Source organism: Doryrhamphus excisus, linkage group LG16, assembly GCF_037039965.1.
Source record: "Doryrhamphus excisus strain RoL-2023G ecotype Guam linkage group LG16, RoL_Dexc_Guam_v1.1, whole genome shotgun sequence".
NCBI lineage: Eukaryota > Metazoa > Chordata > Actinopteri > Syngnathiformes > Syngnathidae > Doryrhamphus > Doryrhamphus excisus.
This window is the reverse complement of record NC_136372.1, coordinates 13404074-13418560: the sequence shown is the minus strand read 5'-3', so window position 1 is coordinate 13418560 and position 14487 is coordinate 13404074. Positions and strand designations below refer to the sequence as shown.

Here is a 14487-nt window from a genome sequence, read left to right as displayed (position 1 = left end):
AATTAAAATTAAAATTAAAATTAAAATTAAAATTAAAATTAAAATTAAAATTAAAATTAAAATTAAAATTAAATAAAAAAAAATAAAAATAAAAATAAAAATAAAAATAAAAATAAAAATAAAAATAAAAATAAAAATAAAAATAAAAATAAAAATAAAAATAAAAAAACTATATTAGGAAAGCAGGAAGTGAACAAATGTAACAGTTACTGATTGCAAAAGTACCAGATGGAGGGGTATGATTTAATAAGCTTTGCTTCTTCCTACTCCTTTTGGACATGTGGAACTGTGAACTGATTATGGGATGCATTCAATTGTAATCTGATGCATGTTCAAATGAAATAAAACCATTACCATTATTATTACGTGCATTCTTAGTTGCCTCTTTTTATCTGTTTGGATATCTTTAGAAGTCTCACATAAGGATAGTGGTTGAATGGCCAAAATAAGTGCGCTCCTGTGCCACCCGCGTGTGCCCCCAATGTGGACACCCCTGCACTATGGTGGGATGTAACAGACTTGTAGTAATGCTACAATCTTGCACCTCTAAAAATGGGTTTCTTTTTTTAACATCCCCTTTTTCCGGTCAATCGTCCCTCCCCCTCCCCCTCAATCCCAAAGTCAACCCCCCAAATGGCTAACAGACGCACGTTTGATCTGCCAGGTCGGTTTTTAAGGGAACGTGAGCGGGTGGTGCTGGGGAAGGGGACGATGACATTCAACCTGGAACCTCAGCTTCCTGTGCCAGCATTTAACAAGAAAGAAAGTTAGCTTTTTCTCCAAAGAAGCAAGGTCAAACTTTCTTGTGTTTGGACTTTTTTTGGTTAGCAGTTCTGCAGCTGCGCCTAATCTCCGCAGGAAAGCCTTCATCTGGGACTGATTTCGGAGCCATCGAAGAAAGGGGCGAGTGTTCCGTTTTGATTAAAGGGGTGGGAGCCTGGCTCAATTACACCCCATGACTGCGCCCTGCTCTCTGTCAGGCATGACCCTGCTAGCAAAACACACAGAAATAGATTGTCCATAGAATGAGGGAGGGGAAGGGAGGGAGCATCACACCTGGTTGGCTCCCTTCTGTCCTCCTTTCCTTCACTTAACATCTCAGTCTGTCAGCGCTGGCGGCCTTCTTTGTCTAACCTGTGACGGGGTTGGGAAAACATTTGGGGCCCGTACGGGACCATGTGTCCCTTTCGACTCGGCCTCGGCAAGCAACGCTGATGAGAAAGAATGGAGGATGTGAACACGTGTCTAACTGTATACCTACTAGAGGCAGCACTGCTAGCGAAAGGACAAATGAAGGACGTCCCTTTAGAGGACCGGGACCCGCATTTTCCGAGGCTCATTAAGTCCTGACCCACTTTTATTTATTTAGTTATACTTTTATTGAAGTCTTTTTTAGATTTTTCATTTTATTTTTTATAAGCCTTATTTTTTACCTTATTTTAACCTTTTATTTAAGTCATTTTTAGATATTTTTTTATACTTTTAGACTAGTCTGTTATTTAATTATAATTTTTAATAATAAATTAAATTGTAATTTTATTATTTAGTAATTTAATACATATTTAACATAGTTTTACTTTAATTTATTTTATGTTTTTTTACATTATTATTCAACTTTTTAAAAATGTATTTAAGTTTTTATACTATATACTATAGTACTAAGTATTTTTAATCATTACATTTTTACACTTCTATCCAAGTAATTGATTTATTTTATTTATTATTCATTCATTTATTCATTTTCAACTGCTTATGCTCACGAGGGTCGCGGGGGTGCTGGGGCCTATCCCAGCTGTTTTCGGGCGAGAGGCGAAGTACATCCTGGACTTGTTAATTTATTTATTATTGTGTATTTATTTACTGCAGCCTATTAATAAAAAATGCATATTTAAGCAAATTTTGAGATTAAATTAAGCATTTTTAATCATAAAAATGGCTAATTGAAATAAAATGTAAGAAATTCCGTCGATGCATTCAAACATGATGATTGTAGTATAGGACACTGGTCAGTAGGTATCACTCATGTTTCATTGACAAGACAATAGCCTCTGCCGGAAGTACTATACAGAAACAGGAAGTAAAAAAAAGACATGCACGTCTGTAGCATGTCTTATTTATGTTTTATGTGTCTTAGTTGTTCTTGTTATGTCTACTATATTGGGTAGTAGGAGGACACATGTGACTATAGGGGTGCTATTTTGTTTCCAGAGGTTTCTAATAATGTTGAAAACCGTATTTGGAAAAGTCATAGACAAGTTTTTGATGCCCTACATAGCCAAAAATCCATTTATTTTGATTTGTATAGTATTGAGGAGGTTATCCTCGAAGAAAGATGGTGTCTGAAATGCAAGGTCTACAAGATCTACAAGAGTATGTTGTGCAAAGTCTCTCAAAGTCTTCAACATCCATGCTTTCCAAAACAACAGCACCCCTTCATTATTCTGCGTTCAAACGATTCCCCACCCAGAGTCGTATTCTCCTGACTCATGCACGGGGCCTCTCTCTGCCACCGCGCTCCAAAAAAAACAGTCCTACTGAAAACTGCGGACGCGCAAAACCTATCTCGATGCAAGCCAGCTTGCTGCTCCAATTACACCCCGCGTTTACCGCAGCCCTTTTAATTAGGAACAGGCAAGAAAAAAAAAGAACAAATCTCTCTTTTATGCCCACTTCAGGCCTAAAATGACAGGGAGGAAATGCCCCACGGAGCATGTTGGAGCCATGCAGCACGCACAACGGCAGGCTTCAATTGGACCGGTTGAGCGTGCGCGAATAAATGTAAACAAGGTCTCCTTTTGATGGCTGCGTTTTGGCCACGCCTGCGCCGAGGCCGTGCTCAAGTTAAACAAAATGATCGTGGAGCGTGATAGACCAGCAGCTTACACACAAAACGGCCAACGGGTCAAAGCAGATGAATGGAGGCAGTGTTGTAGGGACACAAGTGCACTTTAGAACACACATCTGCTTTTTAAAGTGTGAAAATAGAACAAATGCCAAGAAAGCCGACATTTTTCCACAGTTTACAATGTTTTTCATCGGCGACTGCATACTGAAAAAAATCAAAGAATGGATGTGCGTATTATTAGTGTCCGAACATTGTAAAAAAAAAAATTTTTAAATTGAAAAGATTTTTTAAAAATTGAATTTTTTTTTTATTTAAATAAATTTTAAAAAAATTACAAATTAAAAAAAACATTAAAAAAAATTACAAATAAAAAATATATTTTTTTAGTAAAAAAAAATTAAATACAAAAATTTAAAATGAAAAAAACTATATTGAGAAAGCAGGAAGTGAACAAATTCAGCTTAATTCCAGACACAACATCATCAACCTCGTTTCTTGAGTTAGATGAAAATAGCAGTCATATGAAAACATCGTGTTGCTGCTGGATGTTCACAGTTTGAGTGAAACCGTTCTTCCTCATCTGCCTGCTGTGGAGGCGGTCCCAACAGTCTAGAAATATTGGTCTGACCTGGTTTCAACCATTCTTTGGTTAGGAGGGCTTAGCATCTCGGCTAGTTGGTTATTAATAAAAGTACATGTGCGACTAATTAAAAATACCTTTTGCTCCAAGTGAAAGATCTCGTCTCTCTGTTGTAGATAAGAACATCCAGAACAGATGTTCCTGACAGGAGGATGACCAAGAAGTGCAACAGCACCCATAAAGACAACAAAACCACGACAGAAAAATCTAATTTTCTCATGTGCTTCAAAGGCCAAGTCCTAGCATCCATGGATACTTCAAAGCTGGCCAATGGCCTCCACCCTCTCATTGCTGAGACATGTTGTCTCTATCGGCTATCATAAAAATGCATGAGAAGTTCATCTTCCAACTTTCCGCCGGTCCTCGGCAGCCATGTTTGGAAAAACAAACACGAGGGGAGAGGTGTCAATGTCCGTCACCACGACGTGCCGTGAAACATCACCGTGTGGCTGACAGCCAAGAAATGGCAGGAATGCCGAGGTAGAATGTCACAGCTTTTGGGAGGTCCGCGTGGCTGTCATACAGCCTGAAGAAACCTCACACGGTGTTGGACCTTCTTCTTCAAACCACACACACACACTAAATATGCCAAGCAACACACTTACAAGGACACACTGTGCACCGTACCACTACTCTAGACATACTATAAGCGCAAAAGGAGGTTGAGGGCCACCGTGGTCGCACACGGGTGCGGTACTCACCCGCTGGATGTGCCAAAGGTCACGGAGCTCAGTGAAGAAGCCAACTTCCTGCTGTCCCAAAGCTTCACCTCACGGTTACGCATCTACACGCATCAAAACAGAAACTCAACCATTTTCTTTTTTCTTTTTTTGAGCTATTTCTGGGAAGGAATTTCACGTTCTTACCCGATCAAATCCGGTGGTGAGTAGCAGGTCATCTTTGGCCCAAAGGCTGCGAGAGTCTTTGTTGTTCTGCAGGCAGGTGGCGCTCTAGGAGACACAATAACAACAATCTTGATCTTGTCTTTTGTGTTGAAATCTCTCCAGCCACTGAGACGACTTGGCTGAGATTGATCATGAGTGACAGACAGATGCTTGTCTCCGGGCAGAACAAGACATGCTCTGTGTTGTTTTGTTTTTGTTTGTTGATGTAGCAGACAAGGCAACCTGTGTCTGCTGTGTTGCTTACATTTACCAACCGCCATCATGTAGGTTATCAAAACAGCATTGCTGGGTGGTGATTGTGATGGGTGCTTTTCACCAGTTATGAAGCACGTGATAAAAACAACAGCGACATTTCTTTCACAGTCAGCACTTTTATGTTCATTGTTCAGGTTTTGGCGTTTCACAATGACCACAGAACAACTGATCTCAGGGAAGAACTGAATTTGAAACACTTATATGCTAGGACTATGTTAAAAAGCCATAGCATTTCAGTATGTGGAATCAAACTATGGAATGGATTGAGTAAGGAAGTCAAACAATGCACAACGATGAGCCAATTCAAGAAAAAATACAAGCAGTTGATGTTTGCTAAATACAAGGATGAAGAGTCTTGAACCAGTCATGATGCTATGCTATATATACAGTAAAGTCTCGTTATATCGATATCGGTTAAAACAAATTACTACTTATTACGATACTATTTTCATTTCCCGGCAAATTTCTAGTCTTTTATGATATAATTAGCTCCGTTAGTACGATACACGGTTATTATGATAATCCGGTTACTAGGATGCCCTTTTCATCTCCCGCCAGCCAATTTGGTCTGCTTATATCGATACAAAAGCAGCTTAAATCAATCTTTGCTTAAGGATTTCAATACCAAAAAAGAACGCGGCGAACAGCTGCTACCAGTCAACCTTATTTTTCACACTTCCACCACCAGAGTGCAGCACACACCGCGGAAAACCCCCGTCCCTCGCGCCTACCCCTCCGGGTGGCAACACCTTCCCTATCGATAGTTCCGGGGTGAATTATGTCCCGGTAACCTATCACTACAGCGTAAGTTTATTTTTATTTACTGTAGTACAAAATTTATTGTAGTACAAAAGCATGCTAGATACGCAATCCATGAACTCAAGGAGAAAATTACATGCCATATCAAAGATCCGCCCACTTTATCCATATATCCGCAGGATCGGATATATGGATAGTCCGGTTATATCGGTATTTTTTCCGACTCCCGAGAATATCGATATAACGAGACTTTACTGTATATCACTATATTGACACTTAATATGGTACACATTATGTCATTGTATGGTCATATCACCTCGTACTTCCGTACGGGACAAAAAAATACAAAAAACAAAACAAAAAAAAACCATTAAACTATATTATGAAAGCAGGAAGTGAACAAATGATGGATTGGTATTTCAGAAGTGAAATGAGGTTTGTTGGATTAACACAGCGCTGCACGGTGGACGAGTGGTTAGCGCAGGCCTCACAGCTTGGAGACCCCAGTTCAAGTCCACCCTCAGCATGTTCTCCCCGTGCATGCGTCGGTTTTCTCCGGATACTCCGGTTTCCTCCCACATTCCAAAAACATGCTAGGTTAATTGGCAACTCCAAATTGTCCATAGGTATGAATGTGAGTGTGAATGGTTGTTTGTCTATATGTGCCCTGTGATTGGCTGGCGACCAGTCCAGGGTGTACCCCGCCTCTCGCCCCCGAGAAGACAGCTGGGATAGGCTCCAGCAAAATCAATGATCGATTTCTTAAGGAAAAATTTGATTGGGTTTCTGCATGATTGGGTTTTTGGACGGACCCTTTGGTTGTATGTATGGTGCAACCTAACGCTGGTTGTATACCTTACAAATGCAAGCCACGTCAGCGTTTTTCTGGTTCCAATCATAAGGCAACAAAGTGAACTGCACCACTTGGTGGAAATGATGCTGAACTGGTAGCCAGCCTACAGTAGCCGGTGGAGTTTCCATCTAACAGGAGCCTCCAACAAGTGACATTCAAGCTTGCAAGGAGTGCGGCTTGGACATCAGGAGCTTATTAGCTAACAAACTCCCTCACGGGTATGCTGCCTCGCTTTTCATGATGCTAATAAATGGCAGCAGAAGGGGAAAATGCTCAACGTTGCCAAGTTGGACTCTGGATTAGCTGGTCTTACTCAGGTTCTGCAGCGTACACACTCCAGTCTGCAGGCGTGCTTTTCATTTCAATACCAGCTCCTTTTTTTTTTTCGTCGATTCTGGTGAAGGTCCATTTTTGCATATTGTCTGGGGTTTTTGACGCCTTCCAATTTTGCAGCCTACCGGCATGCTTCCCACTAGGGTAATGCGCTGGACACGCATGGGTGCAACAAGACGTTCTTGGGACACTAGACAATGGCGGTAATGTTTTTGTCTTGTGGTCAGCTGAATGTGTGTTTCATAGGCCACACCGCTGGCTTCAAACTCGATTTATTCTTCTAAAACAAAGACGTCAAGCCCGTTGACACCGACTGGACGTTGTACAGATGCTTTCTGGCTTTGTGTGTACTCAAAGCGGGATTAGCAAACATTTTACGCTCAACAGTTAAATGACACACTTAATATATGCGTCCTGGATTGCGTAAACAATCATTTTTCATCCTGCAGGCGGCCACAGTGGCTCGCAAAAACAACTGCTGAGTTCGTGCGGTGGGTCAAATGAGCGATAATCTGAAAGAATACGAGAGATCCGATGTAAGATGCGGAAAAATACGCAAAAGATGGGGTTGACAAGAGCACAAGAGACTTCACAAGAGATGTGGAGGAGATTTCACGGCTACTGAGCTTTTCTTCCTGGTACTCACACAGAGACATACACTTGAAAAAAAAGTGTCTCAAGATTTCAGGCTAATTTTACCATTTAAAAATATATTTTCTTGGTTTTAAAAAAGTTTTTTGCATGTGATTTTGTCTAAAATTTTCTTTTTAATGGGATCTTGAGAGAGACTTATCGTCTTATATTCAGATTATATTCATAATCACTTCTAGGTGCCTCCAAAGGGTGAGTAGTTTTTATTTACTTTTGGTTGCACGGTGGTTGAGTGGTTGGCGTGCAGGAGACCCGAGTTCAATTCCACCCTCCCCGCCATCTCTGTGTGGAGTTTGCATGCATGCAACATGCATGTTTGCATGTTTTCCTCGTGCATGCGTGGGTTTTTTCCGGGTTCTCGAGAGACCCGAGTTCAATTCCACCCTCGGCCATCAGTTTGCATGTTCTCCCCGTTTTCTCCGGGTACTCCGGTTTCCTCCCACATTCCAAAAACATGCTAGGTTAATTGTCCACTCCAAATTGTCCATAGGTATGAATGTGAGTGTGAATGGTTGTTTGTCTAGATGTGCCCTGTGATTGGCTGGCGACCAGTCTAGGGTGTACCCCGCCTCCCAGGGTCCCGAAAACAGGTGGGATAGGCTCCAGCAACAACAACCCCCCCATGAGGATAAGCGGTAGAAAATGAACGAATAAATGAATCTTAAATCGGAAAAAAAAAAAAGTAGTCGCAGATGTTGGGATAGGCTCCAGCGCCCCTCCACCCCCACTCCATTACCTGTGTGATGATAAGCGGTAAAAAATTAATGATTCTTAAATGGGCAAATTTGCTTTGGTTAGAGTCTGTTTTGGTTTGCGTCGGATCTTCTGGAAGAGATGAATGATGTTAACCAAGGCACTGCTGTATTTTCTAAAGAAAAACAGGACAAAAATTGTTAAAAAAAAAAAAAGTAGTCGCAGATGTTGGGATAGGCTCCAGCACCCCCCCACCCCCACCCCATTACCTGTGTGATGATAAGCGGTAAAAAATGAATGATTCTTAAATGGGCAAATTTGCTTTGGTTAGAGTCTGTTTTGGTTTGCGTCGGATCTTCTGGAAGAGATGAATGATGTTAACCAAGGCACTGCTGTATTTTCTAAAGAAAACAGGACAAAATTGTTTAAAAAAAAAGTAGTCCCAGATGTTGGGATAGGCTCCAGCGCCCCTCCACCCCCACTCCATTACCTGTGTGATGATAAGCGGTAAAAAATGAATGATTCTTAAATGGGCAAATTTGCTTTGGCTAGAGTCTGTTTTGGTTTGCGTCGGATCTTCTGGAAGAGATGAATGATGTTAACCAAGGCACTGCTGTATTTTCTAAAGAAAACAGGACAAAAATTGTTAAAAAAAAAAGTAGTCCCAGATGTTGGGATAGGCTCCAGCACCCCCCCACCCCCACCCCATTACCTGTGTGATGATAAGCGGTAAAAAATGAATGATTCTTAAATGGGCAAATTTGCTTTGGTTAGAGTCTGTTTTGGTTTGAGTCGGATCTTCTGGAAGAGATGAATGATGTTAACCAAGGCACTGCTGTATTTTCTAAAGAAAAACAGGACAAAAATTGTTAAAAAAAAAAAAGTAGTCGCAGATGTTGGGATAGGCTCAGGCAACAACACCCCCCACCCCGTGACCCCTTATGAGGATAAACGGTAGAAAATGAATGAATGAATGAATGAATGAATGAATTTTTCTTTGGTTAGAGTCTGTTTTGGTTTGAGTTGGATCTTCTGGAAGAGATGAATGATGTTAACCAAGGCACTGCTGTATTTTCTAAAGAAAACAGGACAAAAATTGTTAAAAAAAAAAAGTAGTTCCAGATGTTGGGATAGGCTCCAGCGCCCCTCCACCCCCACCCCATTACCTGTGTGATGATAAGCGGTAAAAAATGAATGATTCTTAAATGGGCAAATTTGCTTTGGTTAGAGTCTGTTTTGGTTTGCGTCGGATCTTCTGGAAGAGATGAATGATGTTAACCAAGGCACTGCTGTATTTTGTAAAGAAAAAAAGGGCAAAAATTGTTAAAAAAAAAAAAGTAGTCCCAGATGTTGGGATAGGCTCCAGCGCTAACCCCCCCCCCCCCCCTCCCCGTTACCTGTGTGATGATAAGCGGTAGAAAATGAGTGAATTAATGATTTACTTTATTTAACAGCAGTCTGCATAGTTAAGCATCAGTAGTTAATAGAAGACAGTTAAATATTCTGCTGTTGTGTTTTATGACTCGGGATGAGTTAACCGTGATGCAGGTTTGTTGGATTAAAACAAGGCAGCGTGTCTAAATGGGGGAAAAAAGGCAGTATTTCCACCATATGTTTTGCAAGAAGGTCTGGACTCAGGTTGGCCAACGTTGTATTCCAGACGCCAACTGAACTGAGCGCGTGTCTTTTGAGTCCTGGCTCCAACGTATCTTTTATAGTGTGCCGTGTGTATAAAGTATCATCATTTACAATTATTCCTGAAAGCATTATTGATGCTTCCAAGGCAACTGGGAAAAAACACATCCATGCCTTTCAACCTTCAAAGATTCCCTCAACAGGGGATCCATATATTGAGAAGACATCCATTTCCTCCAAAGCGGCTCCGTTTTTGCCATGACAACATCCCTCCGGCCTCAGATGGTATGCTCCGTTGCTAAATGTAAATAAACCTGACCTCACAGCTACGCGTGCACCGCCATCGTGTCATCTTCCGCTTTGATCAGAAGACTCACGCTGCTGCCAGTCAGATGGGTGCCAGATTAGCAGGTTCTTCACCTTCTCCCCGACAAAGCCAAGTTGGCCGTCAAAGAGATGACGACTGCTAAGACACTCGAGGGCAGCCAGAGGACAAAAAGCATCTGGACCTGTGTGTGCGTGTGCGTATATACACATCTTGCCAAACACTATCTATCCTCTGTAGTCGTAAATCTTAGCTGAAGTCTCATTTTGGTGGGGTGGGGGACCTCGATGAAAGCATGAGTCTGAACTGGTCACAACTCTTGGAGATATCAAAAGAAAAACAAAAAAGGGAAGAAAGGAAAATGGTGGACTCCCGTGTGTGTCGTCCCCAACGCACGCTCAGATGTCTCCTACGTCCTCCATTCGTCTTCACCGTGAAGGACCGATGCAGAGTCCGCATCACTGCAGATGCCGCACACAACAACCCCCATGTCAGTTGTTCCATCGAACAATCACCCGAGGTATTTGAACTCATCCCCGACCCATGGATGGCATGCCACCCTTTTCCATGGACCCCATGAAGTAAAACGCTGAATCAGCACCGATCACAACCACAAAATATTAATATTATAAAAGTCCTCAGGATAATATTAGGAAAAGGGAGTATTCAGACCAAGGGTGTCCAAAGGGCGGCCCGGGGCTGGGTTTTTGTTTTTTTTATTGGCCTGTGGCATGTTGTAAAAATATAATTCAACAAAAAAAATTATACTTGAAAAAAAAACACTTTCAAAAAGGGTAAATTTAAATAAATTTTACATAAAGAAAGTAAATTTTTCATTAGAAAAAGGTGGAATTTTACGGGAATAAAATTATTATGACATTATCATGTCAGTTTAGTACCAAAAATCTGTCATATTAAAGAAAAAATATTTTTTATTATTATTTGCATTCCTCAAAAACAAATATTCTAAAGATTAAAAAAGTTGTAATTTTATGAAAATAAACTGGTAATATTATGAGGAAAAATAATCTATTATTCAACAACAAAATTAAACTTGAAAAAAAAATGGTAAATCTGAATAAATTTTAAATGGGTAAAGTCAATTTTTAATGAGAAAAGGTTGGAATTTTACGAGAATAAAACAATATTATGATAAACCAATCATGTCAATTTAGTAGCAAAAATCTGAAATATTAAAGAAAAATATTTTTTTTGCATTTGCATTTCTCAAAAATAAATATTCTAATGAGGAAAAAAGTTGTAATTTTATGAAAATAAACTGGTAATATTATGAGGAAAAATAATGTCACTTCAAATATGAAAGAAATCTATTTTTAAGCCATAATATTATCAATGTTTGGAAAATTAATTCTCATTTATATCAAAGACTTTGACATTTTAAAATTTTCATTTTTTGGAGACATTTTTTTCCCCACCGAAAAGCAGGCCTGTGTTCAGAACAAGACCCGAGGTATTTGAACTCATCCCCGACCCATGGATGGTACGCCACCCTTTTCCATGGACCCCATGAAGTAAAACGCTGAATCAGCACCGATCACAACCACAAAATCTGCACACAATCTGTTAAAGTCCTCAGGATCATATTAGCTAAAGGGAGGAAATGAAGTCACATCAGCGCAGGTGTCTGTCATGAAGATCTGGGAAAACGTTTCCAAAAGAAAAACGCGATGATCAAACTCAAGGCAGAATGCAGTGTAGACAAAAGGGAAGTGGACGTCAGGCCAGCGGTCAGACTGATCGGATGGTTATGGATTAGGTTCGTATGCTCCCTGCCAATGTACACAAATGATCACTCCATCTGCTTCTGTCATCCACCAACCCCCCCCCCCCCGGCCAACCACCTCCCCCTTTCTCAGGTATTTCACCATTGGACATCCAAAAGGCCGAATGCGCCTCTGTGTCACTTGTAGGGAATGTTGCTTCACCCACCAGGATGAATATCAGGTGACTCCATACACATCTGGGAACAATCACAACAGCTGGATCGCTCATGCAGTGCAGCACTCGCTCTCTTGCTTTTATTTTCCACGTAGATATGGACGAGCATGATGGGGGGGAGGGGTGTTTGGTAGTAAAAGGCAGCAGGGATGAGATGGATTCACCAGTGATTTTAGTTTGCTTTTCTTCCTCTTTGTCCTCTCCTTGTCTCGCTGTCCTCTTTATCCTTTCCTCATCTCACCGCCCCCTGTCATTTCCTCATCTCGCCTCCCCATAACGCTCGATCGTCTCGCTGTCTTTTTTATCATCTATGCATCTCGCTGTCTTCTTTATCCCCCTTTTGCTGTTCTCATTGTCCTCTCCTCGTCTCGCTGTCCTCTTTATTATTTCTTCATTTTGCTGTCCTCTTTATCCTTTCCCCATAATGCTCACTGGTTTCGCTGTGGCTTTATCATTTATCCTTCCCCGGTAATGTTTATTCATCTCGCTGTCCTCTTTACCATTTCCCAGTAACTGTCACTCGTCTCACTGTCCTCTTTATCCTTTCCTCCTGACCCTAGCTTATCTCACTGTCCTCTTTATTGTTTCCTTTCCTTGTCTCGCTGTCCTCTGTATCCTTTCCTTTCCCCGTCTCGCTGTCCTCTTTATCCTTTCCCCGTTACTCCCACTCGTCTCACTGTCCTCTTTATCCTTTCCTCCTGACCCTAGCTTATCTCACTGTCCGCTTTATTGTTTACTTTCCTTGTCTCACTGTCCTTTATATCCTTTCCTTTCCCCGTCTCGCTGTCCTCTTTATCCTTTCCCCGTAACTCCCACTCGTCTCAGCAAGGATGTCAAAATTATGGCAAAAAAGTCTAATTATTGCATTGATTGATTACATATGGATTGATTACATGAATATTAGGAGGAAAAAAAAATATAAATAGAAATTGTAAAAATTGTACGAGAAAACAAGTTGCAAATGTTTTAAGTAATATTTAAGTCCTAAATTTTACAAGACGAAATGGAATTTTACAGAGGAAAATGTCATCATAAAGATAGGAGAAAAAAAACAGTTTTATAACAATAATCATCATCATCCAGGAAAAAAAACACTGACATTTTAACTGTTAAGAATTATTACAAAGTATTATTTAATTATTTAATTGTTTCATTGTTTCATTGTTTATTTTAGTATTTTAGTATTTTAGTATTTTAGTATTTTAGTATTTTAGTATTCATTTATTTTAGTATTTTATTATTAATTTATGTTAGTATTTTAGTATTTTAGTATTTTTAGTATTTTAGTATTTTAGTTTAGTATTTTAGTATTTTAATATTTTAGTATTTTAGTATTTTAGTTTAGTATTTTAATATTTTAGTATTCTAGTATTTTAGTGTTTGAGTATTTTAAAATTTAAGTATTTAATTAATTGTTATTATTATTATTAAGAAGTATTACATTTGATAACACTAATGTAATTTTACAAGAAACATTTGTACATTAAAAAGTCATAAAAAATGTCCCAAATTTCCCCACTGAGGGACGAATAAAGACATATCTTAATCTTAATAAAAGGAAAAGGTTATAATATAAGAAACATCATAATCTGACACCAATAAGGTAGCTTTATTGCTAGAGAGAAAAAATTAAACGGTTCCCATGGAGGTTTTGTTCAATCAGCAAATCCCCCCCCCCCATGGGCTTTCTTCAACAGAAGCGTGTGCGCTCTTGTTATTCTTTCTTTTATCTTCGTTGTTAGCTAAGATGCTGACTGAAAGGATGGAAGGATGGAAGGATGGATTCCATGGACGCAAAGACGGCACGTTGTTTTGGGTCAGTGGTAGCGATGTCGTCACTTTTGCGACTCTTCCTTGCAGCTGCAGTCACTCATCTCTTCAACCTGCTTCTCATTTCCTCGCCCGCACCATCCATCATCCCGCTCTTCTCTTCTAATTTTCCCTCCTCTAATAAAGAACTGTTGCCTCCAAGCTTTCATCAAACCCCAAAAGCCATCTTCATTGCGGTGTTTTCATCCTCCGTCCATCTGTCTTTGTGGGGCGGCCCCGTCCTGTCTTCACGTACCATTGAAGGTTATATGACATTTCATGTCAGTCATTTCTGACAAGCGTGAGGTGAGAACGTGGGCAGGGAGTGGAATCAGACGCAATGACAACCCGCCTGGGCTGCAGCTGTAACAGCATGAAAGTGAGAAGACACGACCAATGTGCTCGCTTTGGCGCTCAGGTTTCCGCTCCATTCAGGTTTTACACGAAGTTTCTGTCAGAAAAGTCAGCAAAGTGACGCGAGAGCACCTACGGACCGGCTCGACGGTGCAGACGCCAGACGAGTGCTCATACCGCTGGGGAGATCTCGGACTACGTGGACTCCCGGTTAAATATAGATTCCAGACAGAATGAGATATCCAGAAGACTTTTTTTTTTCACCCCCAGAACCAAAGAAGGGGGGGTGTCTTGGCACATGGAGAGACGGCGCTGCAATTTTTCCTCATTTATTGAATAACGACGTCTACTCCGGAGCGGGGCGGGTTTTAGAAGTGGTACCTTTTTAAGTCCAAGGCCTGCGACAGAAAGTCTCGCCACTTCTCGCACGCTCTGTTGGTTCTGGTCACCTCTGTTCCGTTGAAGACCGGT

The 14487-nt window shown here is 40.5% G+C and overlaps 1 protein-coding gene across 2 annotated transcripts in view; it reads right to left on the bottom strand.

The window, feature by feature from the left end:
* LOC131102993 (mitochondrial import inner membrane translocase subunit TIM16) overlaps positions 1-14487 on the bottom strand; it is a 117798-nt gene that overhangs the window by 79635 nt on the left and 23676 nt on the right. For both annotated transcript variants that reach the window (XM_078797328.1, XM_078797327.1), the window contains exons 8-9: positions 4352-4435; positions 4187-4269 (exon numbers count right to left, since the gene is read on the bottom strand). In XM_078797328.1, the coding sequence (XP_078653454.1) occupies positions 4187-4269; positions 4352-4435 (167 nt within the window). The remainder of the gene's footprint in view (positions 1-4186; positions 4270-4351; positions 4436-14487) is intronic.